At 35.9% G+C, this 18428-nt stretch overlaps 1 protein-coding gene across 1 annotated transcript in view; it reads right to left on the bottom strand.

Annotated features, from left to right (window-relative positions):
- The window catches only part of asap2a (ArfGAP with SH3 domain, ankyrin repeat and PH domain 2a), a 68269-nt gene that overhangs the window by 31633 nt on the left and 18208 nt on the right, over positions 1–18428 (bottom strand). Inside the window, exons 2-4 of the mRNA XM_058750125.1 lie at positions 12803–12875; positions 1328–1473; positions 804–878 (exon numbers count right to left, since the gene is read on the bottom strand). Of these exons, the coding sequence (XP_058606108.1) occupies positions 804–878; positions 1328–1473; positions 12803–12875 (294 nt within the window). The remainder of the gene's footprint in view (positions 1–803; positions 879–1327; positions 1474–12802; positions 12876–18428) is intronic.

Below are 18428 nucleotides of genomic sequence, written 5' to 3'. Positions count from 1 at the left end.
ACCCAGCCAGAATATCTTTTTCAGCCCCATCACAGCAAGACGGAGAAAGTGAAGTCTCCAGGGAAACCAGACAAGGAGCTGAGTGAAGCGCCTCATTAGGAGTAAATCACATCAGACTCCCCCTAAGAGCTAACAAGCCGATCACATGGTGCAGAGAAGGTCAGGAGGTCACGATGGACATTAATGAACTGAAGGACATTCCCGGAAGGACATTCTGAGAATCAGTTCAGTATAGAGCTTCTACCAGCTGTCTTCTGCTCAAGCATGTTCATGTGAGTGTAAACAGACATACGGAGTCTAAGACTGGCACTAGAGTTTCTGCCAGACATATTCAACCCACAGCATTGGGGAACATTGTGTTTGAAAGTAGAATGTTGCACTGCTATTTAATTGAGAGATCCAACTATATCTAGGAACAACATTTTTATAGGTGCACAGGCTATATCACTCAAACACTGTAATATTATTTATCAACAATAAATATTATATAATGTATAAATAATACATATTTTAATATATTTAAATAATTATAAATCTAATAATTTTATAAAATAAAAAATAAAATGAAATGAAATATAACCTGCACAAAAAAGCCTCTGGCATTACGGTGTAACTTCCAAAAGGTAATTGATTATGCATGAAACTCAAGACCTGTGTGCCAAGGAATATTATCCATCCATTATGTATTGGCTGACGTGCAAGTGTCTGAAACACCTTGAGACAAGCATTAATCAATATGCTGCTGAAAAACTGCCAAAAAGCAAAGAAAGAACCAGTTTATTGGCTTAAAGTAATGAACTTACCCCTTTAACCCCTTTCAGATCTCCCTTCAGCAGACTGTCCAGTGGGAAGGTAATGATGTTATTCATGTTCTGAAACTAGAGAGTAAAAGCACCACATTAGAAGAATCTCTTTCTTCCCAGCTGTGCAATTGTCTTTCTATAATTACAATCAGAGATAAACACACAAAGCCGAGAGGAAACAAAAAGGTCTGTTGCAGCGGGAGAGAAATTAGAGGTTTTAAGTAGTATTCATGCAAACACAATGTTAGGGGAATTATTCATTAGCTTTCGCAAAAACTAACAAGAAAACATCCCAAATCATAAATTACACAATGACTGATAATGTTCAGCTCAACTTATTTGAGGTAGCAGCACTAGTAACTGCTAAAACACATGAAATGAAAGTTGATCCACCCAGTAGGCCAATGACTCCAGATCAGTTTTTGGGCCCAGAGGTCCAAGCACATTAACAGCTGGAAGGTAAGATATCTGAAACCCATTTGCTCTATATAAAAATCACATAGATGCACAATATATGTTCTCACCAGGTTCTTGAAGAGGGCTGTGAGCTCCTTTGTGAAGACTGAGAACTTCAGGAAGGCTGATCCCAAGTCAGGGTCATCTCGGTACACACAGTTCTCTCCAAACTTCTCCAGAGCTTGAGTATACTGCTCCTCGTTCTCCACGTGAGCTGCAGACAGAATGTCAGTGCAGTCTATATCACAACTTAAATCCAACAGTGCTTTAAAACATGGGTATTTTCATCAAATTAAAGGGATAGTTCACCCAAAAATGAAAATTCTGTCAGTAATTACTCACCCTCATATCGTTCCAAACCCTTAAGACCTTCGTTCATCATTAGAACACAAATTGAGATATTTTTGATGATATCCGAGAGCTTTCTGACCCTGCATAGACAGCAATGCTACTGACATGTTCAAGGCCCAGAAAGGTAGCAAGGACGTCGCTAAAATAATCCATGTGACATCTGTGGTTCAACCGTAATGTTATTAAGCTACGAGAATAATTTTTATGTGCAAAGAAACAAAAATAACGACTTTATTGAAGAATTTCTTCTCTTCTGGGTCAGAAAAAAATCGTTGAATAAAACCGTTATTTTTGTTTTCTTTGCGCACAAAAAGTATTCTCGTAGCTTCATAACATTATGGTTGAACCACTGATGTCACATGGACTATTTTAACGATGTCCTTACTACCTTGCTGGGCCTTGAACGTGTTGATTGCATTGCTGTCTATGCAGGGTCAGACTCAGAAAGCTCTCGGATTTCATAAAAATTGTATTCATTTGTGTTCTGAAGATGAACGAAGGTCTTACGGGTTTGGAACGACATGAGGGTGAGTAATTAATGACATAATTTTCATTTTTGGGTGAACTATCCATTTAAATAATACTAAATTGTATGTAATGAACAAAAACAATTATTAAGCTTTACACAAACAAATAAGCCTAACATTCTCCACAGTCGCAGTATCATGTTTGTCTCCCCTAACTTATTGTTCTTTCCAACTGTTGGTTTCTTTCCTCACGACTGTGTTGTCATGTATTCCAGCATTATCAGTTACAGTCCACCTAATCACATCAACTTCGTCCAACCATGGACGCACAAAATAGCCTATTTATTGTTTTAAGGAGTCTTTTCCACACTCTGCTCATTGTTATTGTACGATGAGACAAAAGACCCTGATAGGCCCAGATGGAAACTTAAACAAATCCAAAAACCCAGAACTTCCTCTTAAATTCCATCAAACTCCCAGTCGACGTCCTCTCCAGGGGCAAAGAATGAAAGATGGAAAGCAAGCAAGCGTGTAATTCACTCGGGCAGTGATGTTGCAAACTCCCCACAGTTTGTCTGCAGGGAAAATGTGTAATTTACAAGTACATACATGTTATAAAATGTCGGGATGCTAGTCAATGTGCAAGCCTATTTGTAATCAACACCTGGAGCTTTTCAAGCCTCCCTTGTGGGTGACCTTCTTCCCACAACTAGTTAATGTTATCACCAAGAATAGCCATGCAGTATTATTGTATAGTCGATCACCACTTATGAATAATTCATAAGCTGATTTGATTCAGTGTAGCTTGTGATAGTCTCCTTGAAAGCTTTCTCTTTTCTATTGTATCTCGATAGGAAGGACACAATGGGACAGGAAGTGAGGCGGTGGTGTGCTATCACTCTAAAGCCAGTCCAGAACTGGGGCCATGTGGCGACAACACGGAGCGAAACAAAAGGAAGACCTGGAGACGCACTCCAGCAGATCTGAGTGCTCATGTGCTTGAGCAGACTTGGAGCGCTGCCCAGGTCACAACAACAGGCACAGTAATTAGATACAGGCTAATAAGGATAATGGATATGTGAAGGCCGTACGCTGAGGAGATTCCATTCAAATGAAAGCACTGTTCTTATACCTGATTGGGAAAGCAGGGATAGGGCACCCTTTTTGTTGTATGCCCTTTGCCTGTATAGTTTGATGAATGGCTACACCTGCTTCAATAAATAAACACTTGATAACTGCAAATGAGAGCACAAATGTGCAGTATATGCATCAGTAAAACTGCTAACTCAAGCTCAAACTCGAGGAATTCAGACTTGTATTAGTTTTAACTCTGTAGTAGGCAGGATTTGAACACTGAAACTAGTGAGTTGCATCACTGTATACTGTACAAATAGTCAGATATCTTCTGAGTGAACATCCTGAATGACATTGAAAATATTTGAGATGAACATCATTAAGTAAGCTTTGAGCATGAATTAAATGATTTCCGCGATGTGAAAAACGCGGACGGAATTGCGGAATCCAGTCAAAAAAAAATAAAGGAATTTACTGTATAACGCGGAATGTCACGAAATTTGCCAAATTTTGGATGAATAAATCAAAAGTAGGTCAGAACACTTACATCAAAACATGATATGGTCTAGTGTTTGTGAATATTAAGCTGCAAAAATACTATTTAAATATGAATCATGCATGGTCTGCGTGTCTCTGTGAATGAATGACACAGATGCGTGGTTTCGTTTAATATACACATACTGAAGTGCACGCAACACTCGTGGTGTTTTCAGCCTCTGCCGCCTCAATATATGAACACATTGGCGAGCATTTTACCATTTATTTTGAGTAAAACTATCGTCATACCATATACAAACAGAAACTTAAAAGTCTTCACATCAACCCGTCAAAATAAAAGTTTGGTTTAACTTGAAGAAGCGGTGACAGAAATATTGCTTAAATGTAATGATAGTACTACTACTACTACTAGAAATAAAATTATTTTTAAAACATTATCTTTAAAGGAATATTTACCAGAAAAATGATTTACCAAAATTTAATTTACCAGAAAAATGTAAATACACAAATAAAAAATAATAATAATAATAAAAACATTTTTTTTTTTAATTAAATAATTTAATTAGAGATGCTTTTGATTATTAATATTTAATGAAACCATTCAAATGGAATCCAGAAAATGAATGGAAAATAGAATTTGGTAACAAAACAAAACAACTGAAAAAAAAAAAACATTTCATAGGGCTTTAAAAATGTAATTTCTGTTAAACATTTTTGATGAATGAAATTTAATTTAACCATCAAAACAGAGTCTAGAAAAATTAAAATGGGAAAAAATGGAATCCAGAAAAATTAAAATGGAAAAAAATGGAATTTGGAAAAAAATAAAATGGAATTTGGGAAAAAATAAAACGGATTTCATAGGGCCCTAGCATGAATTATACTTCAGTTAAGACACGCACGTTTAGCATACGCGTACAGTTGAATATAGCCTTTTCAAGTACACTCCATTTGATAGCATGTGCAAACACATACACACTAGAAATTATTATCCTATATTTCATAATGTCTCTCTTACCCTGATTCATACAAACGCTTGTCAATGCTGGTGTCTATTACACCTTAAAAATGATGCCTGAGTAGATGCCTCAATAGTGTGGGTTATTTTACTTACCCTAAATGAGAATTAACCCTCACTTACCAGAAAGATTTCCACTGGATTACTGTAAAAGTGTTTTTCCTTCGCCAATATGATATGCTGTCTACAGGCATTAAGTTAATGGAGAAATTTCTCTTTGACCAACTACTTGGTAGAGTACTCAGTCACACCCCTTAGCAACAACATTCAAAGCTCATTCTTAATAGCCCTGGATGACAGCATCTGCTAAATACATTAAATATCTTTTGTAAATGTAAGATATTGGATATATTCATCATTTGATCCGAGTTATGACAGGCTCTGAAACTTAAACCTGAAACACACCTCGGTCTCTCTCCAGCCCCCCGTGAAGTTACAGTCACGCTCTCGAACAGCAGGAGGAAGGAGAGCAGTGGGAGAGTGTCTGATTATGAGCTGTGAAGACCCTTTCCTTCAAACCACCTGCTGCATCACAGTGACTCATCACATCTCATTACAGGCCTGCAGACTTTCCTGACTTCCTACACCAGTTTTCCATTGATAATGCCAGTGCCATTGCATTCTGCCTATTTTTTACTGATGAATTTTCTGGGCTAGAAAACTTTTATTTACAATTATTATATATATATGAATTGATAGTGTGTTATGATTTTTTTGTTTTGTTTTACTATTATTATTATTTTTAAATTGACTTCAGAATTTTTAAATTTTATTTATTTAAACAACTAACATACACAATTAATAGCAATCATTTTACTTGTATAATATTTTAAGTCGAAATGTCTTTCAACCAGGGTTATTATTAGGGGTGCACATAAGTTTTTCAGCCTGGTTCTCATAAGAGCACCTGGAGATTTGGTTAGGTCTTTACACTGCACATAGTGTGACCCATTAAATATAACTATAACATTTTTATTAATAATAGTTATAATAATATTATTGCACTTTATTTAGTTTTTTTAATCAAATAATAAACAAAATAATAATGTGCGACAATACTATTATATTTTAAAATAAAAAGGGAGTATTAAATAAAACATACAATTATTTTAATGTAAACAAAAATACAGTGCTAATATTTACTTTTTTAGTATATGAATTTTCATCATTTTTAAAATTAAAATCAGCAAGATTTTATTTTGGCGGGTTGCCGGCAAGCAAGTATAGACGATGTTGACTGACGAGCATCAGTGAATGAAATGTCACAGTTTTGCATTGTACAGCAGAGGGAGCGGATAGCTTAGATTTATGATTTCAGTTTGAATAGAAATCTTACATAATATTACAGTTTGTCGATCTAAAATGATATTAATTGTACATTAACAGCTGTCTACCATGTTGGTACGCAAATGCATGGTTTGAAGTTAACACAGTGCATTTTTTATTTTGGTCGTGCATGCGCACCTGCGTACCACTTGTGTGCATCCCTGGTTATTATCATTGACTAAAACTAAAAAAGTTTTATTTTTTGTTATTAACTGAAATAAAGTGGAAATAAAATATAAACATTAAAACAAACTGAATACTAAAACTTAAATGTTCAAATTGAAGCACTAAAATTACTGACTAGAAATAAAATAAAATCTAAAACTGAACTAAAACTAAATCTGAAATAAAATAGATTAAACCTAAACAGTAATAAAAAAAAAAGTTAATAAAAATTATAATAGTACATAAAGAATACTAAAATAATACTACTTTCAACAATTTTAAGTCATTCTAAGTTATTAATTGAATAAATGTTATATTTTCTATTTTATTTCATTTTAGAACTTATTTAAATAGCAAACATATGCAATTAATTGCAATCAGTTCACATATATAGTATTTTTAATCAGATAAAAACATGTGCTATCCATAACCTGAATGTCCTGAACATGCCATCCATAACCGCTGAATACCAAACTCCACCTGAGCCGTAAGTCTTTCAACAAAAAAATGCATGCGAGGCTTCGAATTTTCTAGCAGAGCTTGTGATCTCCACACAGTTTGACATTCACGGTAGGGCTCTTCACATGCAGGCTGGTTTCCAGCTGATGCCGCTGCTAATGTTATGACAGTAAATCTCCAAGCCAGGCGGTGTGTGTACAGCCTCAACACAGGCTGTGTTTGGCCTTCAAACATGCCGTCTTGTTTTCTGCTGCAGTGGCCGACTGCGCATTTGGATCTGCCTATTGTTTTTAAAGCGACATACGAGCTCTGCACATCTTCCACTCATCTGCAACAGCAAAACTCTGGCTGCTCACCGTGTCCTTCCTCACGGTAACTCAACCCTAGCAGGCTTTCCGTGCTGTGGTCGTCTGAACGACAGTCTGTCGGGAGAGCAGAATGACTGCTTCATTTGCCTCTTTCACGGTCACCTTCAAAATGCACCAGTTAGGGCAAAGACTTGAGTTTTAAGCATTTGAAATGTACTATTACACACATATAGTATACAACTGTCTTCCTTTTCATGATTTTTTTTTTGTTTGTTTGTTTGTTTTTGGCTACCTACTTGCTGAGCTTATTATGTGGTTTCAGACGATTGTGAACTCTGATGAGTCTGTAGTGGAGGAGGGGGATGGTCCATGTGAGTAATGCTTGAGTCATTTAAATGCCTGTGTACATTGCACCTGGTTTATAGGGTTAGAAAAATGTGTCACAGTCTATGTTTATATACTGTAGGTCCAGGTCAACACGTTTTAATGCTAAATAAATAGAATTAATACAATACAATAATAAAGTTAGTTTCAATACTTGTATTTGATTGGACATTCCAAGCGTGCCAATATTTTGTTTAACAGCACTGGGATTTTTTTTTTTGCCACCTCACTCAGCTTATCTGTGTTTGTGTGCCGCAGACAGACTGTCAGGAGATTTTCAGGTTATATTGTTATGCTAGGAGGTTGTGATAAATAGACTTTCTTTATGAATGAGTTATTTGAATCACTCAACCGATTCATTCAAAAACTCTGATTCATTCTGGAAAAGTCTAGTAATTCTCTACTCTGTAGTAGGCATAAAACAATATGTGACACTATGTCCAAATTCATAGACAAAAAGTACCCGGATGACCTGTTTATGCAGAGATTTTGAAGGGCACATCTGGTGCATTTACTATCCCATGAGGTCACAGGAGAGGAGTTATGAATGCAATGCAACTGACACCACAAGTCACATGACAATATGGCAGACGTTGTTAATCCGGATTTCATTCATACAATATAAAACATACTTTTAACTGTCACAAATTAAGTTATTCACCAAATGTAGTGCCTACTAAGAACGTATGTGGTTTCAGTGGCAGCTAGAGTCTGCGTTTCCATTGAAGATTTGCACAAACCTTTTGCGATATTTTATACATTATACTTGCGTTATACTTGAAAGCGGCCACGTATTAGGTGTTTATTGGAGGTTATAGTACGCTAAAAATTGAGTTTGCGTACACCAAATGCAAAAAACAAAAAAAAACAAAAATAGAGAAATATTCCTTTTTCAAATTGCATGAAAAACCACCTCATGCAAGGGTAAATACTTTTTATCGATATATGGGAGTTTTCGCGAAATTGACATGTTTCCATTGGGCGTATTTTCAATTCGCAATTTCAAGTTGTGCAATTTGAAGGGTAATGGAAACACAGGTACTGAATCACTCTTTCAACTGATTTACTGAAAAATACTGATTCGTTCAGTAATAAAAATGTGACCAGCTGAGTCCAAAATCACATACTGACTGAGTAGTTATTACATTTGACAAGGAACTTCCCGTTAAAAAAATGCTCTAAATATTATACATGTGTGTAGTACGAATGCATTCAGAACATACTACATCCGCTATGTTTTGTCATTGTCATGTGACCTGAGGCATCAGTTGCATTGCTTCACTGCCATTCTTGACTCCTCTGGTCTCATGGGATAGTAGAGTGTTTATCAGATGCACACTCAAAAATCTCAGCAGAAGTAGTAATAAACCGTTCAGGATTTTCAACGGAATCGTTCAAAAACACAAATTCATTCAGGAATGAAAAACCACTACAGTGCAGTACAGTGCGGTGGCTTTTTGCTTTTCTTTTCTTTCTTTTTTCTTTGCTGGAGCAAAAACAGACCAAATAACTGGCAATACTGCATCTAAAGTGTAGGCTACACAATATTAATTATATTTAGAGCAACAGTACTCTTCATCATATAATAATGACTAATTATAGGCCTAATCAACTTTTGGGAAGAAAATTCTCTTGGCAGTTACAATTTGTTAATTTTATCTACAATTTATTTATAATTTAACATTACAACACCCTAGCAACTATGTCAATATAAGTGTAAAAAAAAAAAAATCTGAACACTTTAGAAACCTGGTTTTCATTCACGCCTTGCTCTACTAGAGATTTCTTACTGTGAAACGCTCAGACACCTGATGCCAGCTCAAGGTTTCATTATTGGCAAAAGCCTCCAGCAGGCCTCAGGCTCCAAACAGATGCTCCGGTTCTATCAGCATCTCATCCTCCTTCACTTTCTCCCAACCTCTCTAGACAGCCTGCAGATCGATGTCTGCGATAGACACTGATCATCATGCATAAATGATCCAGGGCTGTGAAACAGATGTGCCTGTTTCTTGGGCTGAAGTGAGAATGATCTGACGTGTCAGGAGTGAGAGCTGATCTCCTTCACCTTACTGAAGACACACTGGCAGCTTATTTAATAAATGAGATGGCATGTGAAGACACTAAATAAACATACTAAATAATGTAAACACTGTGACTTTAAGATGGAAACAGACTGTGCTTTTTAGGATGTTTCCACATTTATTTTATTTTTATTTTTTTGGCACAACTGGCACATTAACACTTTTGTCGTCTTGCGCTCATCGCAGCATCTGCTGAGATAATGAGATATTCAAGAGGGTTCAAACTCCCAGCAGTGAATTCAACACTCCAGCAGTGATTTTAACACACCGTCACTGTTCTCTCCAGGTGTGAATTACACCTATTTCTGCAGCTCTGCACGTGACCCAGCAGTTCAGAGTGCTCTGATCAGGAGATTTGTCTCGTGCAACTCAGAGATTTACGTACATCCTGGGCTGTCCGGTCTTTCTAAAGCCAGCTAAGAGCAGATGTCCTGTTCCTCACTGATAACACAATGTGTTAAGAGCAGAGAAATTAATCAAACTCACCCAGAGTCACCAGCCTGTAAGCAGAGATTCTCTGATTTATTACTGCAGAGGAACATGTCGTTCCTATGAAGGCTTATGAAACACGGCTTCCCTATTGAATAATCAATTTTGACCAATCAACTTTTAGACATTTTTTAATTTGTTATGATGTTGTATATTTTATCATTCATGCACATTTCCCCTGTTTTTAAGCAGTTAAATTACCATTGTCATTATCTAAAGTTCACTTTAAGTTAACCATTAAAAACACTTAATAACATTTAAAACATTTAAGCAAATCTCCAAATTATAATTTTTTTCATAGATGATGTGAAGCCTAATTTCACTTGTAGCACTTAAAATGACTGTTTTAATTGTTTTATTTTTTATTTATTTAAACAAAATAGTTTAACATTTTTTGTTTATTCTTAAATTACATTTTGATGTTTGAATTTAAACTAAACTGATTTTAGTTTTTAGTGTTTTCTTAAGACAAAACAGTATAAATTGACAAAATAGTATAACATATTAATATCAGCAATTTTTTATTTATTTATATTGTTATTTTTTTATTATTGTTTATTAGAATATGCCAAAATACTTTGTAGCATTTATTTGGAGGTTGCCTTGTGATACCCAAATACACTTGTAGCATTTAATATAACAAATACTTTGTTTTCAGGTTTAAATTTTATTTATTTATTTAGCCAAAGTAGTATAAAATATTAATATCTGCCATTTTTATTTATTTTTATATTAGAATGTTGTGATGCCTAACAACGGCAGTATTTAAAACAACTGATTTTAGTTTTTAGTGCTTTATTTAGACAAAAATTCATTTTTTGATGCCTTGTAGCATTTGAAACAAACCAAAATACGAGCAATAGCCTTCATTTAGTCTGATATGCAAATACGGTATGGATATCTAATATAAGTCAGGTGTGTTTAGATCAGTAAAATGCAAACAAGGATCAGGTTTGCAAATTGTTTTCAACGATACTCCATGGAATTTGAATTTGCATAATCAAATGAGTCTAACAGATCCTGCCGGAGTTAAACGACACAAAAGCACCGATTCCCGCAAACAGGAAGTTTCTGGGAATCCCATCAGCACGTACGGGTGACGGATAGACATGAAGGGTGCGTCCTGGCACAGCTGTCCCCTGGGGTGTGGGAGACAGCTGTCCTGCCTGAACAGAGCCAGCAGTGTTCCTGGAAAAGTGTCGATCAGCAGAGCTCGCTCGTCTGGGCCTCCTTGTGCAGTCGAAACAAATTCAGCATGTGAATGAGCCGTGTTGTCATAGGCAGAGACAGGCGGCACAATGGAGAGCTGCTCAACCTCAGTACCGGCAGCCAGTACAAAGAACAGCCCTTCAGTACGCGCTGATAACTGGAGCCATTCAATCGAGCATCACTCGGAAACACTCTAAAACACTAATTATATTCCGGGAAAAGTGCAACTCATGGAAGTCGCCTTCTCCGGTAGGTCAGCGCGAAGATAACAGCCTGTCAGCGACATGAAGTTAACGCTGGATTCTAAACAGATGCCGCTCAGTAAAGCAGCAAGCAATTGTTTTTGGTTCAGAGTTTTAGTATCAGCAATTAGGTTTTGTTTTGCATGATGTAAAAACAGCCCCGCCTATAGTGAAGTCTCATTGGTCTTAACTTCAAAAATCAAATACGTCCTTATAGGTTGTCATTTTGTAATTCCACTTTTAAGTCAAGTTTTATAAAGATGAAGAGTGGTAATTCAGTCCAATGTCTTATTAGTGTGGGCGGGGCTATTGTCACAACTTCCACTGATCTAAATTAATCTAATTTATAGCACTACAGCTACAGCCATGGAAACACTGCTTGTTGAAAAAATAAATAAATACACAGCCTTCTTTAATAAATTTAAAAAATTTCAAATGTCACTTTTTTTATATATTAAATATTTATGTTTAATAATAAATGTGTAATATTTATTTATAATACTTAATTTTATTTGTAAATATCAAAATAATACAGTTTTAGTATTAAAATATTAATACTAAATAGTTTTAATATCAAACTTATGGAAATTTGTTTGTGCAACAAATTTACTCGCTTCAACAATAAATATTCAAAATTCAAACGTCAAGTAGTTTTTAAATTATTTTTTTCAAATATTTCAATATGTAATATTTATAATATTTTTATATTAAAATAGTACGGTTTTAAACACATAAAACATTAAGAGCAAATAGTTTTAATTTAGGTTTTTTTATTTTATTTTTAGCAGAAAAGCACGGTCGCTACACCTATGGAAAGTGTGCTTGTGCAAATAAATTCACTGCCTTCAACAATAATTTTTTTTCCCATTTAATAGTAAATATTGTATAATTATTTAAAATATTTAACATTAATTGTCCATATAAAACTAAAAAATTCAATATTAAAATATTAATACTAAATCATTTTAACATTTTTTTTTGTTTGTTTTTTGACAGCAAAGCAAGGCTGCTAAAAATATAACTATTATACAAGTGTAAGATAACTAACTAACTAAATAAATACAGGTTAAGACCTCAGAAAAAAAACGTCACTTGCTGGATGTCTAGTTGACCATACTTCTGCCCTATCCCTAGTCAGAACATTGTATCAAGACTTTCTTCAAATTTCACTCAGCACTTGAAGAACCCATAGAGACACAGAACATCTCTAAAAAGGGAAATCAAACAAACTACCTACTCTCAGTTCCATTCTAAAGGACAAACTCTGTTTTTCAGCATGATCAACAACATATCATGTATCAAAAGTGTCACCTATAGATAAAGCCGAGTACATTCCTCATATCAGATGGATGCGCAGATGTGTTCCAGAGATTTCCTGACTGTAATCCAATCAGACTGCGGCCACATCACGAGACAGGATCAGATGATGAATGACAGAGAGGCTAGGCAGTGAAGAGGCTGAGATCACTTACCCAGACCGGAGGCGTAAATGGCCTTAACTGACTTCTTCATCTTGTAAAGGACACTGCGGTCCACATCCAGGGCCTAAACACAGACACAGAAAGAAACCGAGAGATATAATATGTGCATCCCAAAGCCTTTAGGACATTAATACAGATGCACATTAACATCAGTGATACTGTACCACACACATTTATCAAAGACCCTTAATTATCTTTAGGTTATACTCAAATATGAATCTAAGTGCGTGTGTGTGTGTGTGTGTGTGTGTGTGTGTGTGATCATGGGGGCAGACCCTGCTGTCTTCAGTCTGCAGGTGATTCATTATTCAAAAGCAAGCTCCTAAAAATACTCCCAAACAATCCCTGCACTGCAGGAGCAGCGGAAGTCGGCAAGCAGGACCGCACAGCTGAATCTGTACACATTCACGAAACAAACCTCCCCAGGAGCACTGCAGGATGCAACACACACACACACACACACACACAGCAATATGGCATTCAAGGAGAGTGTGAAGCATAAGCAAGAAAATAACACACTTTAAAGCCCAAATCTGAGTCAGAGTGTTGTTATTGGACACAGTTTTATGATTCAGTTCAATTGTGATTCACAAGCTCTTGATTTGATTAATATATATGATGTAACCACATTTATTTGGGCCTGTTTCAGTTATAATGTAATTGTTGATTACATATGAAAGACATTCTTGCTTCACTAACACTGTTAACTCTTCATTAGACTCAGTAGACTTTTTCACAATATAACATTTTATTATTTAATAAAACCGATACATTATTTTTTCAGCCTTTTGACAATATCTATTTATATCTGCTCTCAAATGGCTTGAAAGGGTGAAAGAGACCAAAACATATTTGAAACATGCAAAAAAAAAAAATTTGTAATAAAATTATATTTGTCGTATTATATGTTCCCAATATAAGAAAACGTATAACTGTAAAAAAATTGCCTACATGTTATCTAAAAAATGTTTTCGTTTTTTTGATCAATTGAAACTGATTCATGGAAATTAATTGCATTTCTTAACTTGTAATGCTACCATACATACATATACATATATATACACACATATACACATATATATATATATATATATATATATATATATATATATATATATATATATATATATATATATATATATATATATATATATATATATATATATATATAGTCATATAATCACAAAAATTAGGACAAATTGTGAAGCCCTACAAACAAGTACACACACACACACACATTTTTGCAATATAAAATCGCGAAAACAAATAATTATGATTTATTTTTTTTCCCTAAAATCCTGCAGCCCTAACTGCATACCATTCAGTACCGTGGCAGGGTGAAAAAAATATAAATAAAAAAATATATATGATACCAAATTGAAAATTTGCATCAGGCATAATAGTGTCTCAACATAATAGTTCCTCTACTGAAGCAGCCCAGCTCAGATGTGGTCAACCGATCATAAAGCCTCAAACTTCCAGATAAATCTAATGAAACACCGGCCTCAACATCCCCTGCCGTTTGGCCCTGTTCACAGGAGCCTCCGCTGCTCCCAAAATGGAAGTGTGTAAATTCTGCTTTTATTAAAAACGCTGCGTGATATTTATTTTACAAACATGTCGCAGGGAAGCTTTCTAGATGCTCGCCTGATGGCTGGCCATGTTTTATTTAGCTGAGTGTTCAGTTTCAGAGCGGTAGGTAGACTGACAATGCTTTTACTCATGATGGGGAGTGAACCGGACCGTGAACCACCAAAACCAAGACGCCTGACAAAGCAAAATGAGAGTTTACTAAGAAAACAGTACAGTTATTAATAAATCAAATTATTTCATAAAAATAGAAAGAAAAATCACAGTAACACCACATTAACTAACCACAGTTTTGTGAAATAACTACCATTTCAGTAACCACAGGAAAGCATCGGACAGTCTTTTATATCCTTTCATCCTTTTTCTTAGTTATCTTACAGAGGGATTACACCTCAGCACACAAAAATAATGATATTTGTATTAAATACCGCTAAAGTTATTGACGGAGTGAGCGAGATGTGACCTAAACTTGATTTGAGTCAAATAGGGAAGCAGTTTCATATCAGACTACTGAGTAAAAAAAAAAAAACTCATTCAAGTTTCACTTCACAGTGTGTCTTTGTTTCACACACAGAGATCTACTATACAACTGTCCTTCACTGAAGTGACATGAGAATTGTAGGAGAAACAGGACTTTATTACAGCATTCATAAGTAGATCACTTGTATTAGGTACTAATCCCTGTGACTAGTTAAGCATCAACCACCTGTCTCTTCACAATACTTTAATGCTCTGCTCCAAAACCTAGGAAATATAATAAGAGTCTGTTGTTAAGATGCTGCAAACTCTAAGAGCTTGATATTCACAAATCACATACAAAAGTTTAGTTGCATCAAAGTGATCAAAAGTGACAAGACAATGTTAAAAAGGTTTATATTTCAAATAAATGCCATTTTTCAAACATTCCATTCAAAGAATATTGAAAAACAAAATGTAAGTTTCCAGAAAAAAATATTAAACTGCACAACTGTTTTAAACTTTGTCAGTAAAAAATGTTTCTTGAGCACCAAATCAGCATTTTAGAATGATTTCTGAAAAAAATAAATAAAAATCATGCGTCACAGAAGACTAATGATGCTGAAAATTCAGCTTTGCATCACAGAAATACATTGCATTTTCAAATATATTAATATAGAAAACAGTTATTTCAAATAAATATTTCACAATATTACCATTTAGTGTATTTTTGATCAAATAAATGCAGCCTTGGTCAACATAAGACTTCTTTCTCAAAAACATCAGAAAAATCTTATGACACTAAATTTTCAAAATTTTGCTTTTAAAACAGAACTTTGGTGGTAAAATGATGGCATCAGATGGCAATAACATGATAATTTAGTAGCTGTGCTATTAAATAAAGGCCCAATGAATTTTCCAATGAATCCTCCATTTTTAAGGCACAATTCAACATACAACTGCCAATTTCCCGTCCATAACAGAACAAGGCTCTTCTATTGCCTCACAAAACCATGTGTTTCCCTTTTCTGTGCAGAAAGAGCTGCATTAGCGTGATGTGCAGTAAAATCTGACAGACTGATCAAGTAGCTCTCTGTCATCTGAAACCATCATCGGCCTCCATTTATCTTCATCTCTACAGACCCTGTTCTCCTTCACTTAATCTCATTTTACTGGCCTTTATCTTTATCTATAAGTGAGGCACTCAGCCCTGGACAAACTGAGACTGTGTTTCAATGAACGCACATCTCAGAAGGAGATTTGACGCTACATTTCCTAAGCTACACCTTCTAGTGAATCCTGAAGGGAAAATTAAAGGCACACAATCTCTTTCCACAGCTCATGAAGAGCATACAAGGGGTTAAAGGGGGTCTACTCTCACTGAAGTGCTGTTATGACAACACAGTGGCATTTTTTCATCGTCCTCTTTCAACATTAATCTTCATCGGTTTTAATTTAAATCGGCGAGGCACTAAATGGGGTCCTTGAAAGAATGCAGAGGGCAGAACTGAATAGGCTAAGTGCCCATCAAACTTCATCAGTCAATGTTAGCAGAGAAACAAAGAGGGACACACCAAAAGAGGCGCATATACCACAGTCAGCATTCGTGCGATATTTTCATTCTGACAGACTCCTCTGTGAGAGTGTTTGAGTGTAAAATAAGCATGCAGGGACCGACAAGATGTTGTGTTCGTGATTCTGACAGTGTGAAATGAATTACACACCTGCCACACGCTCACTCTGATCTGTGGAAATACCTCACTTCATCTGAAACTGAAAAGTGTCCTCTGAAATGCCTTGTATACACTGTCAAAAGATGACCAATGTGAAGCAATCATGGTGATTTCTTTAGTTGTAGCTCCTAAACGGTGGTCCTATGTCATACTTTGAGAGCGGTTCAAAGATGGCCACGGTTTAGTCTCAGCCTCAGACGTCACACCCACAGACCGTTGGCTGAACATCTGATGCATATCACACACAAAATTGGAAACACCTCAGGAGTTTCGAAGTCGTCATCAGATTGGTTAAATTATACAGGATTTCCGGGAGATGTGTGTGTCACGTTCTGTATCCTTCCACCTGGAAACAAAGATCCCACGACGCCAAACCCCCTCATGGAAGATGTGTTTACAACTGTGACGATGGGCACTTATCAGGATCAACTAAACGCTGGATTTTCAAAAGTATGTGAAATTAAAGTTTGCAGCATAGAATCTTGTCCAAGAGTTGAACACACTGATCTGTTTTTGTAAGGACATTTCCACGCCCCTAAACGTGATGCAGCACAAAACGAAACGTGATTGGTTGCTTTACCTTTACATAGACTCTTGGGCGGACCTTGACCATTCAGGGACTGTTTACACGACAAGGTTTTCAGCCCAAAACGGGAAAACTTTTATGACGTTGACACGACAATGGTGTTTTGGGGACTGAAAACGCATAATTTTGAAAACGGGTTTCAAAGTGCAAGTTTTTGAAAACGCCGCTGTGATCGTTTCAGTGTAAACACCCAATTCGGGAATCTTTGAAAACGGTGATGTTATGCGCGTGCGTAGTATGTATTAGGTATGTAGACATGTAAACAAGGTGACAGTGCCAACTACTGGCCTGGCATACGTAATACAGCGTTTTTGGCAGTTTTCATGGATATTTATAAACGCGAATAGTTTTGAAAACGTTGTTGTGTATACGTGAAACTTTTTAAAAATGCAAGGGAAAAACTTTTCCGTTTTTGACTACATCGTTGCCGTGTAAATGTAGCCTCAAAGTGACCAAAGTTCCCAGATCTTCTGCCGTCAGTCTGAAAGTCTGGCTACGCGTAGTGTTGCCATCTTCGCGACTTTGTCGCTAGATTTAGCGACTTTTCAGACCCCCTAAGCGACTTTTGTCTTTATCTTATGTGTATTTGATTTCATCAGACGACAGCTCGATTATAAATCAAGTTTTTTGTGCAGATTAACCTCTTGGGAGAGCTGGTTATGTATTCTTAATGGGCCACGTTTCAGTAACTATTTCATATTCATCCTGTTGTCTGACAACAGAAACAGTAAAATACATAAATGAAAACAGTTTTATAGAGAATTTGGCTGCATCAAAATACAGTATGTGGCCACAGAAAGGTAAACAAATGTAAAAGGTAATACGATGCAATGACATCATGAATATGCAAATTAGCGTATGACGTCATCTAGCGACATTAAGCGACTTTTCAAGCTGGCTTTAGCTACTTTCCATTGAAAGAAGTTGGCAACACTGGATACGCGAGACTTGCCGCTGTTACGGTCTTGGGACCAAAGATAGCCTGCTAAATTTTTGTAATCAATGTAGAGTCTACATAGGCTACATGTCGTACCCAGGTTTATTAGATCCATGCAGAACAATGTGATTTGTAACAATCTTATAAGATCGCTAAATTCACAGTCTGCAGAAGGCATAAGAGTAGTACATTTCTGAAATCGCTCATTTAAGCCACACAACTAGGGGGCGCTGTGTAGCATATTAACATGTGACCACCCATATTTACATATGCATGTTCAGATTTACATATCAACACCTATTCAGTCTCTCAGCA

Source organism: Onychostoma macrolepis, chromosome 17 (genome assembly GCF_012432095.1).
Source record: "Onychostoma macrolepis isolate SWU-2019 chromosome 17, ASM1243209v1, whole genome shotgun sequence".
NCBI lineage: Eukaryota > Metazoa > Chordata > Actinopteri > Cypriniformes > Cyprinidae > Onychostoma > Onychostoma macrolepis.
Note: the sequence above shows the minus strand (reverse complement) of the source record. Positions and strands in the feature narration are given on the sequence as shown.